The 17,087-nt window shown below is 45.6% G+C and overlaps 1 protein-coding gene across 3 annotated transcripts in view; it reads right to left on the reverse strand.

The window, feature by feature from the left end:
* The window catches only part of LOC126526927 (chorion peroxidase-like), a 111,082-nt gene that overhangs the window by 57,932 nt on the left and 36,063 nt on the right, over positions 1 to 17,087 (reverse strand). For all 3 annotated transcript variants that reach the window (XM_072284425.1, XM_055068444.1, XM_072284426.1), the window contains exon 2: positions 5,132 to 5,289. In XM_072284425.1, the coding sequence (XP_072140526.1) occupies positions 5,132 to 5,289 (158 nt within the window). The remainder of the gene's footprint in view (positions 1 to 5,131; positions 5,290 to 17,087) is intronic.

Consider the following 17,087-nt stretch of genomic DNA (forward strand, 5'->3'; position numbering starts at 1 on the left):
AGTAAATGTGGCAAGGATGGGACCGGGGCACAGTCTGGGCTGACTGGCGTCGTGCAGGCTCCGCCGTAGAAACAATTGGTAAACCGGATGAAAGACTGCGGCAGAAAGCCCAAATGAGGGGGTGGATAGAGAGTGCCAGGAGGACTTGGCAATGCTGCGGAGGCGGCATCGTTGTGTCCTACGAAGCTGCGCAGAGCCTTGAATTAGCGGCAACGAGTAATTGATGTGGAACTGTCTGCTTGGTTAAGGCAAGCAAGAAGGCCCAAAGCGCGCATCATATGCCGGTGACCTGGGAGTCGGAACATCACAGCACAAAACGGGAGGAAACATATGTACCAGGTTGATGATACTGTGACGTGATGACATGGAACAAAAAGCCATCGTCCAGCTTGATAAGTCAGATGGTCGGGCTTCCCACCCAGCACTTTGGCAACAACTTGTGGGTGCAGAGGTGTCTGGAGTTGGGAGCGCCACGTTGTGCGACGTATTAGGTCGCCAACGTGTGAAGGGCGTTGTGAATGCCAGCCGTTGTAGTCGTTGTTGTTGTTATCCTGCAAACATGTGGCCCACACCCGCTATCTGGCATTGGCATATAATTGGCGAAATATTCCAAGTTGTAAAGACAAATAAATTTTCAGAAGCGATATAGAGTAAGCGACATAGAAAGACAAAATTACATGTTAAATTGATAACGACTGTAAGGTCAGTAATCAAGAATTGAAAAGTTGAAAGAAGAGAAAAGCAAGCAGTGTTATAACTGCGCAAACAAACGACCGCACAAAGAGAGCACAAAAAGTCAGGCGCAGACTTGCAACTAATCTTCATTCCACAAAGACCACATATAAGTACCTCTCAAAAATACACCACTGCGCGTGCGCGGAGAAACCATAATCACCCAAAAACTTTGTTCAAGAAACACGGAACCTAACTGCGTTCATCAATAAACCTCATCTCATTGCTGTACAGATAAACGCGGAGGTTCACACAATCATCTTCCTTCTTTCTAATATGATACGCCTGGCGTAACTCTCTCGCTCGCCTATCTCGGCACCGGCACAATATCTTAACTTCTTTCAGGAATGGCTTACACGGGAATGCCAAGCAATGAGTAGGAAGGTATCCAACGCTTTATTCTTAATAGACAATTCATCATCACGCATGCGTATATTCACGCACCTTCCTGTTTGGCCTACGTAGACTTTTCCGCATGACACAGGAATCTGATAGACTACCCCAACACTGCAATCTACGTACGAATTGGTGTGCTTTGCTCTGCTCCCCTAGGACCTATTCGTGCTTCTTCCTATGCGCGAGCATAATCCAGCAAGCTTGCCAGGAGCCGAAAACGCCACCTCAACTTATCGTTTCACAACCTTTATTAAATTGTGGGAAGTCTTGGCAACATAAGGCACAAATTTACGTTTTTTTTTATCTTTGCGTTCCCTTGCAGCTTCACTAATATTGTTTTCCGCTTTAATCTTCTCAAGCATTGCTTCTGCTACTGCTAAAATTAGATTGCTGGAAACCAGCTTCTTCTAACCTTACAATCTGTTTGTCGAAGCTTTGCTGAATTTCATGTGCGCATGACCTCTTAAAGGCTGACTTCATGCCCTGGGTGGCTATATCCCGCTTCACTGTTTTCCAATGAGCTGAATCGTAAGGCAACAATTTATTTTGGGACCTTGGGTTATTATATTCCCAGCGCACACGGTTGTCATAGAAGGTTATAGCGTTGTCTTAAAACGGGATATTATTATCATTTGTTAGTTCATGAGTAAAACTCAACCCTTTGCCAAGGCGCTAAAAGATGTGCAGCACACCTGCGATGGTGTCGTCATACCTCGAGCTGCTTCGTCTTTTTAAAAGCAGAAGAAAATCGTCAACATAACGAAACACAGTAACAACCTGGTTATGGTCGATCCCTTCGTTCACCGCTCTGTCAAATTCCGACAAAAAATATTGCACAAGATAGGAGCAACACAGGAACCTATGCATATGCCCGCTTTCTGCACATAAAATTCTTCATCGAACTGGACGAAGGTAGATTTGAGGTAAAACTCAAGCAACGCTGAAAACAAACCAACACTCAACCCACCAGAATTCTGAAAAGACACTTAGCCATTAACTTCAATACATTTTCTAACAGCCTGAAGCAATTAAACGTGAGGTACCGAATAAAACAAATATTCTATGTCAATGGACAAAGCATGACCAATGTCGTCATTCGACTGTATGAACTTAGTAACAGATTAAAAGTTTTTCGTTTCAAACGGGTCGCTCACTTCTAGGTGTGACAAACACTTCTGCAAAAACTTGCTTACATTCAAGTTCTGCCAAGTTTCTCTTTCACTCCCGATAGACCGGAGGGGGATGTCCTCCTTGTGCGTCTTGGCCGTAAAAACGCACGATCGGGCCATCACTTTTGCTTTTGTTGACTGAGGTAGCCAGTTTGTGCAGTTCCATCTCCCTGCACATGGAAACAGCCTTCACCTTTATCTTTGCTGCTTTTGCTGGCATAGGTTTGAAGTTGTTTCTGACAGCAGTCGTCGCCTTCTCGTGAAAGAGCCCCGACGGCATTGCGACGAACGCTCCTTCTTTATCCTGCTGTAGCAGAATAAGGTCGTTCTGTCTCAAAAACCAGACGATACCTGACGTTGGATCATTCCGCTTTGTCGGTCCTTTAGGCTTCTTGACTGTGTTGGTCAGGCTGCCACCGCCATCCAATAAACGCCTTTCCTGGTCCTCTGGCTCCGCTTGTTTGGCCAGGCTCCGGGTTCAGGGTCAGCCATTCATGCGCTTCCAGTGAAGTTTCCATGCTGCACTTCGGCCCTTTCCTGAAGTTCGACAATATTTTCTCAGGAACTACAGCTTCTCCAAGCAGAAAAGAGATGCAGATTTAACAGGGCAGTCAGTTGGACTCAATAAGCGATCCTTGGACGGCAAAGCAAACATCCTTGCAGTTGAATCCAAGAGTCGGGACCCCACCCGAAAGAAGACCACCGTATGTTAAGTGCAGACGAGTTCCTCGATGGTGGAAGTTCCTAGGTTATTTTTCCTGTAGCAGTGAAGCAGCGACAAAAGATTCGGACTGTCTCCTTCGCATTAAAAAACATTTATTTATGGCAGTTCCCATCCCACGATTCATGTCAGCGTTGATTCGATTAGCATTTAAGCAATGTAGCGACACACCGTATTATACCTTACTGTGATAAATACCACGAAAGAGAGAGAGAAAATACATTTCGTCAGCACTCGCCTCAAGATGACTGTCGACGTGAATGCCATTAGCATTCAAGCAACTTAGCGATGCACCATATTGCTGAAGACATCTTTATTTACAATATGTAGTGGTCATGGTGCGATTTCCATTGCTTCGGCATACACGGACTCCGGCCACTCTGCTGTGACGTAGCCAGGATCGGTTGTGACGTGACGGCATGGCGACGAGGCAGTCACGATGATGGGATGACGAAGGAATGACGTCAACACAGCGGCGGCGTGAGGACGATGGTGAAACGACGACAGCGTGTGACGGCCCGAGGGGAACGGTACGACGACAGCACGGTGAGATGTGAAGCTGGAAGGACGGTGATGGAACGACTTCGAAGGCATCACGACACAAACTTAGCGACCCAAGCTAGTAGGCAATTTTGGTGACCCGGATCGGCGTAAGAGGCTGGATAGATAGAGTCAAAGTACCTGATTGGACAAATGATTCTAATGGCATTAAAATCCAGAGTTGGGGAGCATCGCCACACCACACGTGTTTTAATGCTATCAGCATTCTTCAAGAACTTGACCCAGCTTGAGGTATGTGTCCACGTATCTATGTATGTCCGCTCTTAGCCTCTTTTCTGCCAATATGGAACGCTGTGTCGTCCTTGGTGATGGGGGCAGAGCATCTGGCTGCCGTGCTTGGCCAACCGGATTCAAAACCATGGAACCAACTTGGGTCAGTGGAAATTCAGTGAACCACTTTGACGCCCACCAGTGTATCTACCATTTGTATGGGCCGCCTTTCATAATAATCGCTATATAAAATGTATCATAGACAATTAACCAGCAACATATCATAGATTTTATTAGCATTAAAGTCACCAATCATATATAGAAGATGGATGCACCGCCAATTCTTTAAAGAGGTACAAACACAGTGAGATTGTTCAAGTGGTAAACTGATTTGCCATAAGCGAGAAACAAGTTTATGCAGATGTTGGTTGCTCCATGCGCCTGCTCGGGAACTCGTGCCTCCGTGCGGCAATCGCGGCTTCAGTGCAGTGGAGTAAGCAGCCCGAGTGGCGGTTTCTCGCACATTTGAAGGGAACGAGTATTCGACAAGATTCGGAACGCTGAATTATGGAATAGCAACTCACCAATGGAAAAGCAAATACCTTTAATTTGTATTCAAAATTTTGAATATTCGTCCACCCAGGTTTCTATGTTGTCACAGCTCGCCGCATAAAAAATTGTGTAATACAACTGGTATTGAATAGATCCCCTTTTCAGTTGCCTTCTGCAAGGAAGGTGAGGGCTTCGCGCAAAGTCCGAGCTGTCTAGAGGCGTGGACCCGCACTGAGTTTGGCAAAAACTCACTGCGAAATGCTCTTTAATATCCGTGATAAGTTAGTTAGTAAATTTTTTTATTGCACCCCCCCCCCCCCCCTGTGATACCTATTGAAGGTGCTGTGGGTACTTTGGTAAATAAATAATAAAGAAAGAAAACTTTACGCCGAGTATGGAGTATCGTTTTTGGTAACGTTATGTAGCGGTTTCTTAAACGCTTATTATTATTGCAAGCAATTACTCTACGATAAAAGAAAAGCGTGCGCAGCCGCCATAAATCATCACATGCTACAGTTAGATGAGCAATAGCATGTGAGCAAAAACGACTAACATATCGTAGGCTGAAGGAAGTACTGCTCACGAAATAGTTAATCAGATACCCCTCCAACACTTTCGCCTGTGAAATGAAAAACCGTATCGAGGTGGGAAGAACGTTAATATCATTTTTGTTTACGCCCTTTGCTAGGCCCTCGAGCACAGGTACAATATTTCCACAACACTCTTTTGCATTCTTCCTCAATTTCGGCTGGCATGCTTAAATTCAGAAACGACGAGTGGACTGCGTTACCTCCCGTGTCTCTCCTGGTTCTGCGTAGGTCGCTGTGTCGCTTCTCCCTGAGGAACTCTCTGGCCCTCTCGGCGGCGGCGTTGATTTCCTCAGGACTGGGAGTCCAGGACAGCACAGGGATCGTGCATGCTCCGATGACGAAGGTTATCGCCAAGAACCTGCGAACCGAGGTGAAAGCTTCGGCGTGTGGTCAGGAGTACGTCACTCTGGGCTGTGCCAGCAATGAGGAAATAAAGTCAAGATAAAATGTAGCAGTCGCGGTCTGGGACGGTTGGCTCGGCAAAGGGGAAAGCAGGTCGTGACGGGGAAAGGCTGGTGGTGACGAGGTTAAACGCGTAGAGAAGTGTTAACAGCGCGGTCTTTTTCTAGAAGCTGCGTCTCTACAGTCCTAATGATGTCAAAGAGTCATCGAGGGAAAAGTTTTGTCACAGGCCAAGTAAAGCTTTCAGGTGTTTTGGAATGGAAGTCAAATTTGATACCTTTTGACTCTTAATACCACCAAGAAACCCGTTTGACCTAGGAGCTTCTGAAACGCATTATTTGAACGTTCTTTCCACGTACTATGATACAATGAGCGTGCAATCCCAAACATAGCAATAAAACCCATTTACCTTACTATAAAATTAAAATAGCGGGAAATTATTATATGGAGTGATAGTATGAAAGAAGTTTCTCATAAAATGTGCTCTTTGGCGTAGCCTTGAAAGGGACAATTGGAGGTCTCTCATAGAGGCCATCGTCCTGAAGTGAAGCTGACTCGGATGATGATGACTATGATTATGACGACAACTCTGCTGCTGCTGATGATGACTTGATAGGCACATTCAACTTCTATTTTCATGATCATGATACGTGGATTTCCATGTCATGTCATTCACGACGTTAATTGTAGTGATCCAACTGGAATCGGGATCGCTTCTGACGTCAGCATGCTCGTAAGGTGAAATACCATATTTCTAGTCAGCACACCCACATGCCGGAAGAAAAGTGCCGTTGGCTCAGGGGTGAATTTTTTGCATTTTGGTCAGAGGCAGTAGGAAAAAAAGTACGTCCATATGCGATGCGTCTTTTGTAACTGAAGCTGCTTACGCAGTCGTTCGTTTAGTTAACCTTTTTCCCAAAGACGGTCATGATCATAAATTTAAGATGGGAATATGACTTTCCTAAGCGGTGCGCTATTTTCTTTAGCCGGACAAAGTCTGCAGAAAGAGCTGTGCCACAATCAGCTTGCCGCACGAAGCAACTAGCGGAAACCACCCACCCAATGCAGGAGCGAAAATGTGCATCCGGTGCCATCACAGAAGCGCTGGGCGTTACTGCTCACGCGGAGCAGACCGCGACTGGCTTTTAAGCGTTACCAAGCTGAGGCCACGAGCCGAGGTTTCACAACTAAAATAATACAAAGGAAAAGTTGCTGGGCCAAGCCAGCTGTTGCTTAATTTATGGTCTTTATATTTGCACAAAGGGGTGTAACGCTTTCGGGAAACGTACAACTCACAATCACGAAAAATAAAGAACAGTGGATTCGGGTGAATAATTGAGCTTGGGAGTACGTGTGTGACTAAGGGAGCGAAATAGTAAAAAAAATTATCGCGTACTGATCCTACACGCTACTACCACTTAATCTAGCTTGTAAAACATGTATGTTATGGAAACATTCTCGCATTCATCTGTTGGGGCCAGTTGCTAGTGATTAGCGTTGCGGCTCAGAATGATGAAGGCGCGCTTGTAATTTCAAGGACACAGCCTCTTCTTTTGATCACATTGGCGTCGCGGATATCGACGTCGACATCGCATTGTGTTTCTGCAAATTTTCGTCCTTCAAGAATTCATTACAACAATATGCATCTTCATGAATGTGTGACATAGCATATTAATTTTAGCACTTTCGAAAGAAAATGAGTGAGAATACATTTCTCTATTTATAGACTAAATGTCATACCAAATATTATTTATCAACCTTTCCTATCAAAAAACACATCTTATTTTACTGCAGCCGTTATGACCAATTAATATTTTACTTTATAATGTATTTAAATTCGATTATCTTACGAGAGCTGTCCTGTCTTGTCGCCTTGCTTAAGAATACATTTTTCAAGTTATTTAAGTACGATAAACACAGACACACACTAGTGTCTATCCTAAAATGAAACCTTGTTGAATTTTGTTGGACTTGCTAGTTCGTTGCTTTATCTGCTGATGTCTTTTCCTGTCTCCGTCATCTCGATAATTATTGTGTTTTAAGATACTTTATTCACTTCACTGGCACTGCTTGAATGCCTGAACGATATGTCTGAATTAACCGTGCGTATTTCGCCAAACAATTGCAAACTGTCATTTAGCTACACAAAGGTGGTCAACATGATAGCGGTAATGTTAAGAGAATGAACCCTTTGGGGATTTATCTTGACTGGAAGAGAAGGTAGAGAAGGTAGAGAAGAGAAAACACATTTTTAAAGAAACACTTCGTTAAAACCTCCATGGTGCATTGTTACTTTAGACTTGCTCGCCGAAACGCGCTGTTCATAACTTTGAACTTGCCGGTGACCAGAACACCTTAATTCTCACATCATAATGACGACATCATAATTGCTTTTGCTGGAGATCAGGTTCCATTCAGAAGGCCAAGCTCTGTCACGATACTTCCAGGCAGAGTCAGCCATTGCGATGACAAAAAAAAAAGGTTTTGCAGTGCTAAATAAGGAGCCACAAAGTCTTATAGGCCAAAAAGGTCGACGGTTGGTAAGTCTGTGTACTGCCCAATTTTAATGTGATTAACATTCGTTGCCTACTTGAGGAGCTTTCAGCCTATCTATCTATCTATCTATCTATCTATCTATCTATCTATCTATCTATCTATCTATCTATCTATCTATCTATCTATCTATCTATCTATCTATCTATCTACTGCTCATTATTAACGCGATTCGCATTCGTTGCCTACTTGAGGCGCTTTGCGCCTGTCTGTTCTGTCGCGCCGACCCAGTCTTCCAAGTTGTCTGCCTGCTTGTGTCTATAGCTATGTGCTCGCGGTCGTTCCATTATGATTGTAGCTTCGTGATCTGACTCTCGTCATGCTGCCGTCGTCACGCCTCCTGCACTGACTCGGCGACCCAAGTTGTCTAACAGCTTGGCCCAGCAGGTACGTGCCCGTGATGCCGTCGTGGTAGTTGCATCGCCGTCTTTCCAGCTTTATCGTACAACTCTCGCCATGCCGTGCCGTCGCCACGCCGACGTTGTCGTGCTTTTGTTGTCATGTCATCGTCGTCATGCAGTCTTCGCGATAAAGTCGTCACGCCATCAAGCTAATACACTCCTCGTAATTACACTGTCTTCATGCCGTTGTCATCGTCGCCATTCCCTCGTTAGCATACACTCCTCTTCATGCATTCGTGGTCGTATCGTTGTGGTTGTTCGTCGTGCGACCACCGCCATGCCATCGTTGTTACGCCATCGCGCAGTCGTCGCCATACCATTGTCGTCGCGCCACCGCCCTCATAGCGCATTTACCTTTCCATCAATGTCTTTCCTACTTGGTTGATCATGTTGTCATCATTCAAGCGTGATTATTCCGCAGTTGTCACGCATGCGCTGTTATACCATCGTCGTCATTCCAGCTTGCTCGTCCGGTTGTCGTCGCATCATGATCGTCGTGCACAAACTCACTTGCTCGTCATCCCGTCATCCCGTCATCCTTATGTCGTCGCTGTCACGCTGTCATCATTATACTGTCGTCATCATTTCACAGTTGTCATTTCAGTTTCGTCATGTAGGTGTCGTCATACTGCCTTTTTCGTCCCCCAGCGACGTCATTCATTTCTCGCCATTCCAGCGTCGTCATTACTTTGTCGTCACGCCGTGATTCTTATCGGCGACCACGGCAAGCGAGTACCCGAGTGGGCCGATACCGGAGACAGTGTATGTCGCACGCAGACGAAGAAACACGAGTTTAAAAATAACCACTGCAGATTTTGTAGAAACACGACCTCAACAATCCAGTAAGGTGCTACATTGCTTGATGGCTAATCGCATTGCCCGCGATAGTCGTCGTTAGATCGGTTCTGCCGTAACATTTTCCATGAAGATATGAGCGTCCCATTTGAAATAGTTCGATGCGTGCTCCCACGAAGTACGTTTTTGTTAAACGTTGATGTATTTAAATCGTTAAATATATCTCTACACTAAGATACATTATTCACACTCGAAAACTCGGTTCATTGCTCGGCATCATTTATGTACGGCCAATATTTGCGCCATCCTTTACTAGTTAATGCGGCTGTTTAATTTATTATTCCCCTAGTGTCCTTCGTAAAATGTAACATCTTGGGGAAATTCACTGTTTCCACATTTATCGCTGGATGAATAATCTGACTGTCTGTCGGAATATGCTGAAAGCTTTACTCGCCCGCAACATGCACGAGTCGCTTTAATCCGCAAAGGTTTTGTCATTCCCCCACCGATCTGGCTTCGAACAGCAGGACGCTGCGTTTTGAATGGCTAAACTTGTTACTTCGTATTTTATTCTTCCTGTTTGTTATTTTTCCATTCGTCTTACATAGTACAGTGTTCCTGTATTTGTGACTTCGCATTTCAACAGCATTTTATGGGCTGCTGTAAACCACATTATGTAATATTCAGTGGTCAGTTTTTCGGTTCGTTTTCTCCATTGTGAGTCAACATTTTTCCAAACAAGTGCCTAAATAGCATAAAATCCCACTGAGTTCTGCATTTGTCTTACGAAACACAGCTTACTACAGGTCTCCCGCACTTCTAAGGACGCTCGGCCCATGTCTGCATGTCCTGGTTAATTCGCGGCTTTCCAATTGCCCTTTCTAATTAATCTCAACTCTCCGCTGGCGCTTCATAGTTTAAACATATCATACGGTTAGCGCACGTAATCACCGAAGCGCTATTTCTTTCCTTGCTACATTGTACCACGAGGAACCCGTACGGGTTTTCGTAGCGATTGCTACGATTGGTGGGTGTCTGATGTTCCCTCTATTATTCTTAAACAACCGTAGCTATGTGTGTTTCATTACAGATCCATTTCTGTTGCCTTTCGCTTTGGTTACTTCTTCACATGAGATACCAATGATGGCTAGGTACAAATACATAAAAGTATGGATCAATGAGGGAAATAGGCCTATTTCTCTCATTGATCCGTGCTCCTATGTATTTGTACCCATCTTTCATTGGTATCTCATGTTATATTCTGAGCAGCTGATCAGTCATATCATTAAACATCCAGAATACCGATTTACTTCGGCTAAATTTAGATCCAAGAGCTGCACCATTATTTCCCCATGTACCTTCAAGAAGCCGTATATCTCTCCGACATTCAACTGACAACACAACGTCATCTGAGAACATTAAACCTGGGAGACACTTCTCTGCCGTCGTACCACCTCGTTTCTACGAATGAATACAACCACACCTACTTGTCTGTAGCCTGCTTTGCATGCTTATGATGCATATCATACAAAGTAGTGGTGGCAATTGCTAACAATGAAATGTTGTATCGAGCCAGTTGGTGCATATAAGCTTGAAATAGAATCTGCGCTATAAAACATGGAGGAAATGGAGACACGAAAACGACAGGCACGAGCTCTGAGCTGGAACTTCATTAAAGAAGGCTCACAAAGCTTATGTTTAAGGGTCAGCTATCCTAGAAAAACGTTTGTTTGCCCTAATCCTAATTCAGCCCATGAATGCTTTTTCTGCGAGGGTAACGGTAACAACAGTGGCAAAAAAGGAGACACGGGTGTTTGGCCCCTGTTGTTGCCGTTGCGCTGTACACCCTCGAAGATGCCTCGCCAAATAGCCCAAACAGCCACTTTGCGTTTTCTAATAAAAGAAAAGGCACAACCAAGGTTGATAACGAATGATTTTAGTTATGAACTTTATTGTTAGATAATTTCCAATGAGCTTCATAAGGACATATAGCGGTTGACGAGGTTCAGAGCGATTCCGATAAGGTTGATAACAACCGATAAGGGTCGAAACCGTTGATGGTTGGATCGAGTCCGACAAGGTTGACATCGACCCTTATCAGCCTTTGTCGGTCGTTGAGGGTTGGATCGAACCTGAACAGGTTAAGAACCGATAAGAGTTAATAAGGGCTTACACAGGTCGGATCAAGAGCCAGATTGCACGGCCAATAAAGCATACATTTAATGAACCGTGTACTGCTTAGTCAATCGCGGTAAACAACATGCGTGTGGCCGTGGAGATGAGCAAGTGGCACAACGCATGCTTAGAAACCTCCAATTTTTAACCATGAAACTGGCCGGCAGCCACAAACTTGAAAATGTCGTGGTAGCCATCAATTTTTGATAGAGTGTTCGTTTTCAACAGCGCCGTGGTAATCTTCTCTTTTATCAAATACCAATGGTTCGTGAGGACCACGATGAAGGGCTGACGGTAGTGTATGGAAGGCCGCCCTCCATTTACATAGCATGACTCACACAATGGTGGCTGTTGATGGGTGTAGACAACAGTGTTTCTGAAAGCCGCAAGTGCCCTTCTCGTAGATATTGTCGCATGGGGCAAATTGAACGTTATCGATGCTGATTGTGATGTATGATGAATACTGTCGCCGAGGAGTTTTTTGAAATAGCAAAACCAACTGTGTGTACATGCAGACAATCGGAATGCGACTGACATACGTTATTGTGACTCAGGGTCGAAGACGAGAGACGGACTGTTGAAGCGGATGAAGAGGAGACGAAAAGCTTTATACAGTATGTACATATACCTCGTAATAGCATACAGGTAGCTGTGCGCGCCTAAGAGTGCACCCGACCGACCGGGCGGCTGGTGGCAGCTCTCTCACTCAACAATGGGCCGGCTCTGCCTTAAATCGCTTTGAGCGTTCAATCGTCGGCAGGAACGAAGTAGGACCGGTTCTGACGTCAACCGCGTCGCTATCCTCTTTCGTCGAAGCAGGAGAAGTTCAGGCTGCATAAACTGGTCTTCACGGCAGTGGTCGGCAGTTCTGTAGAATTCTGAAGGCTGCCAGTTGATTCGCCGTGGTGTTCTGTGCCCACGGACTCCTCAGTCCGAACCACGGGAATAGTTCGGCAGTTTCCTGAAACTTTGCAGGTTGTCACCAAGGGCAACCGCTTCAGAAAAACGAGGGGGGGGGGGGGGGAACGCCCATTGCCTCGATGTAGGCACACAGTGTTGTCCAACAACAGGCAGTAAACCGTGCGAAAAGAGACGCGGACGAAAAGCAACCAGACGGGACAAGCACTGACTTTCAACTGACGATATGTATTGACAGGCAGGCGAATAATATACATGTGCGCGGAAGGATTTACATGAAATCCATTTGCGACGAGAAAGAAAAAGTACCAAGAAGCACGTTGCTGTGACATGCATGGTGTGTTTATTGAGACCATACATATTTTTTATAAAAACGTAATGAGCGCAGCGAACGTGGGGTACCTGCAGACGACATCCTAGGCAAAGCACACATATTTCGATTCTAATAAGGCCCGCTTCAATATATTAATTAACAAAACTTCATTAATTAAATTCCTATTCGTGCCTTGGTCGCAGTTGTCGAAATGGTACATTTGGCGGCAGAACACGCGCACGCATGCTCGCACGCACACGCTACGCCTCGTTTGTTGAAACGATTGTTAGATTTCAAAACGGATGTACTGCTTCCCCTGCCCGACCGTCATTCGAGCCGTCGCAGCTGCATTAACAAGCATCCCGGGAGCGGCCGTCAGACTGCTTCACGCATCTGGCAATGAAGGAGATCAGGACTTTCCACGAACTGTATGCACGCGTCGTGCGTGGTGGCTGAGGAATCAAAACTGGCGCGTGATCACCGCCCTACATTATGTCCCTGCAGCTGACACGTAAACAGGCACGCCTCGTTTTAGAATTGCCTGTTTCTGATCTGCCGGATGTGGCTGCGAGCCTCGTTGATGAAGTGCGCCACGAGCTCGTTTATCCCTGGCCGACGTGAGCGCGACACGTGGGCCTCACCTTGCGTGTTTGTCGCGAGGCACGCGCCAACAATTGCTTCCCCGGACTGGCGGTCAGTGTGTGATGCCACGGTGGGCAAATTTTACGATGCCTCGTCCTTGCGGTGCCGCTTTTTGTATGCGCCGACTGACCTGTTCGCTTGCTGTGAGAGGATGTGAATTTGTCACTTGCGATAATGTCAGGCCACTTGCAAGTCATTTGTCAAGTAACTTCAAGTCAATGTCAAGTCAATTCACTTACTTCAAATCAATGTCAAATCAATGACAAGTCATTGACAAATCAAACACAATCACTTGAAGTCTATGTCAGGTCAACCCGCCGTGGTTGCTCAGTGGCTATGGTGTTGGGCTGCTGAGCACGAGGTCGCGGGATCGAATCCCGGCCATGGCGGCCGCATTTCGATGGGGGCGAAATGCGAAAACACCCGTGTGCTTAGATTTAGGTGCACGTTAAAGAACCCCAGGTGGTCAAAATTTCCGGAGTCCTCCACTACGGCGTGCCTCATAATCAGAAAGTGGTTTTGGCACGTAAAACCCCAAATATTAAAAAAAAATTATTATGTCAGGTCACTTGCAAGTGGTGTCAAGTCACTTGCGATAATCAATTGTCCCTTCTTGCTGTTTCTTGAGCTTGTCGTCTTTCAAGTTTTGCTCCAAAAAACTGGTACATTGATCTGCGTTCTCAAAATGATGATATGTATATCATCAGTTGTCAGCACCGCGAATTTCAATCTTCGCAACTCAACCAAGTTTGGCGAGGCCTGTCGCGCTTTTTTTCTTGCCTGCGCGCTGACATTGCAACTGATTGGAATGCCTTACCTTCTCATATTTTTTAGGCCCGTAATATTGCAACACAACTGGAAAGTCACCTCCTTGTTTCATGAGATTCCGGTTTGGTTTTTTGGTGTTTCTCATTATTTGATTGGGTTTGCTTGTTTCTTTTTATTTCTCTGCTAAATTGTTTGAATGTGCTTGCTATTTCTTGTTTTGTGAAATGATTGACTGTGCCCCTCCTGCCAGGACCAACATGGTGTGCAGTATTTGAAATAAATAAATAAATAAATAATGTTGTTGCGCGTCTTAGTTGGCATCGTGATCTGTGTTACCAGCGCGCAATCAAACAAGACGCTGGCACCTGGCCTTCTGTTTCTGTCTTGTATCTCGAATCGGTTATACTAGCAAGTCAAAACTTCGCAGCCCAACGCTTGCTACAAAGAATGGCGCCTCATTCAACGTCCACACACTGTATTCAGTTCGGGCTCTCATTCCTTTAGCTAATATCACACATTGTTTGTTCACATTGGGTGCGGAGTGGACGAGGGGGCATCCTACCACTGCTTCGGGTTGTTGCTCTGTTGATCGCTCCTGGTAGCGTTATTTACACGGGCGCACCTCGAGCGTCATAATTATGGCTGCGTATGCATGTTTAATCCCGCACTGTAAATGTAGGCGCTTAGATGGAGCGCTTGCCAACAATCCTTTGGAAGCGTATATCCGCCTATAGTTAATACTACCATCGGCGCGTTCTCATTGTAGAATACTAATTGGCCCGAAATTCCATCCATCTTGTGTGAGGCAAATTTTTCGCAGCCAACGGAGTGAACGTTGATAATGACGTTGGCGTCTGTAGTAGCGACAACTGAGAGAATAAGCAGCTCGATTTCCTTGACTGAGTGGAGTCTCAGTGACTGAATACAATTAAACTCTGCAGTGTTATGTACCCAAAACAACGACATGATTACGAAGCGGGCCGTAGTGGGAGGCTCCGAATCAATTTTACCCACAATGGCTTCTTTCATGTGCACACCAAGCAAGCTACACGAGCGTTATTCCGTTCCGCTCCCATCGGAGTGCGGCTGCCACGGCCGGAATCCAACCTGCGACCTTCGAGCCCTGGCCAACGGGGCTGCGCGGCGGCTCTCGTGCAGGGAAGCAGTGTGCACGTCAGCGCGGCGCTGCGCTCTACTCGAAGCACGAGGGGGGAGTCAAAGGGCACATAGCACTGGGCTGGCTCTGTCGCTGCGCATCCTGAATTACAAGTTCACGGACGATGAAGTACACCCGTCGGGAGTGAATAACACGTGATAGCCCCGACTGTTTTCCCAACAGCGACTGTTTTGCATAACTTTTGTACAAAGCAGCAGCCAGCCACTTGAGGAGAATGTGCGAAGGGAAGATGTTTTCCCACCCTGGAAAATAACATATTCTTTCTTTGTTAGAGATTTTTTATGTCGCTCCATTCGGGACATGATTAATAATTTTGGTTCAGTTAACAAATCAATTCAATTTACATCACGCATCTCTAGGCGTAAAAACATACAGACCCAGTCACTCCTAGTAAAATTGGCAGGAGCACACAAGTTAACACATCTGCGGTCATGATGCTCACAAAGTGACAAGTGACATGGCAGAACACCATGATTAACCTAGGTAGTGACCACTAAATAGTCCCAACTACTATAACTGCCAAAAACTCAGAGGTAGAGGCATGAAACCAGTCCAAATTACAGACTGGGGCAAATTCAGGCAACTCAGGGATCAAAACGCTGAGCATGAGATAATCAACCTAGAGGAATGGGTCAAAGATCTCATCAATGATGTTAAAACAGTAACCAAATGAATCCCATCCTCAGAGACCACAATCTGTGGAAATTCAATCAATTGGTCAGAAACTCAATCGGTCATTGCGCATTGAAATTGCTAAGCTAACCACAGAGATAGAATATTATGCACAACAGCTTGCCAGGCAATAATGAAGCGAAGCCTGCGACCCAATTAGTGACAAACTTGGCCTCAAGGATACTTGGCACCTCCTCAGACACCTGCTGGATCCGTAGAACAGCAAAATAGCGCACAGTAAAAACACCATTAGAGTAGTACATAACCAGGCACTTACAGATAAAGAACTCGTCGAGGAACTCAGACACACACGTAGACACATCAAACAAAGTATCTCTACCGAGCTACTCAGGAACCCCGAATCAGGAACTGGTTAAGGAGAACCAGGAGTCAGAAGTGCGAGCTGCGCTTCAAAGACTCAGGACCTCCTCGGCTCCAGGCGCCGATGAGGTTACAAACAAATCACTAAAAACTTAGATGACACCCCGATCGAAGCCATTACTAAATACTTTAATGAATGTTGGGAAAGAGTGAGCTCCCCTCATCCTGGAGGCATGCAAAGATCGTCTTTATCCCGAAACCGGGAAAGAAGCTTGACTTGCAGAACCACAGGCCCATATACCTCACATCCTGCTTAGCAAACTAGCGTTCAGGCGAAGTGTTAGAACACGTATTTCTAAGCAGGCCGCAGAGCCACATGGATGACAGGAATTAATTCTCGCACACTATGACAGGCTTTATAGCAAATCTATCAACACAAGGCATCATGCTAAGACTCTCAGAATACGTTTTACACCCTATTCACAAGAAAGGAACTAGAGCTGCCCTAGCCCTAGATCTAACAAAAGCCGTGGACAACATTAGGCATGAAGCAATCATGCTCGCATTGGAAGAATTCAGTGTCGGGCACAAAACTTACGACTATATCAAAGCTATCTTCTCTGACAGGACTGTAGGCTCCATCGCATCTTATACATTGCAACTTGGCAGCAAATGAACCCCACAGGGATTCAGTACTATCCCATTTCCTGTTTAACATCTGTGTTATGCCGCTAGTTACCGCACTTAGCACAATCCATAGTTTAAGACACTCACTATACGCTGACGATATCACGCTCTGGTTTCTTACCGGAAGCGATAGTGAGATAGAGGAAACGCTACAAGCAGGATCAGACCGAGTGTCATATGCGAATTAAATAGGTCTCTCATGCTCGCGCCAAAAGTCAGAAGTTCTTACTATAAGGGCTCGACCACAAGCAAAAACGCCTCGCTCGGACATCAAGGTGATGGTAGAGGGCGCATACGTACAAGAAGTTCAGATCCTTAGAACCCTAGGTGTG

The sequence above is a fragment of the Dermacentor andersoni genome, chromosome 9, assembly GCF_023375885.2.
Source record: "Dermacentor andersoni chromosome 9, qqDerAnde1_hic_scaffold, whole genome shotgun sequence".
In the NCBI taxonomy this organism is placed as follows: Eukaryota; Metazoa; Arthropoda; class Arachnida; order Ixodida; family Ixodidae; genus Dermacentor; species Dermacentor andersoni.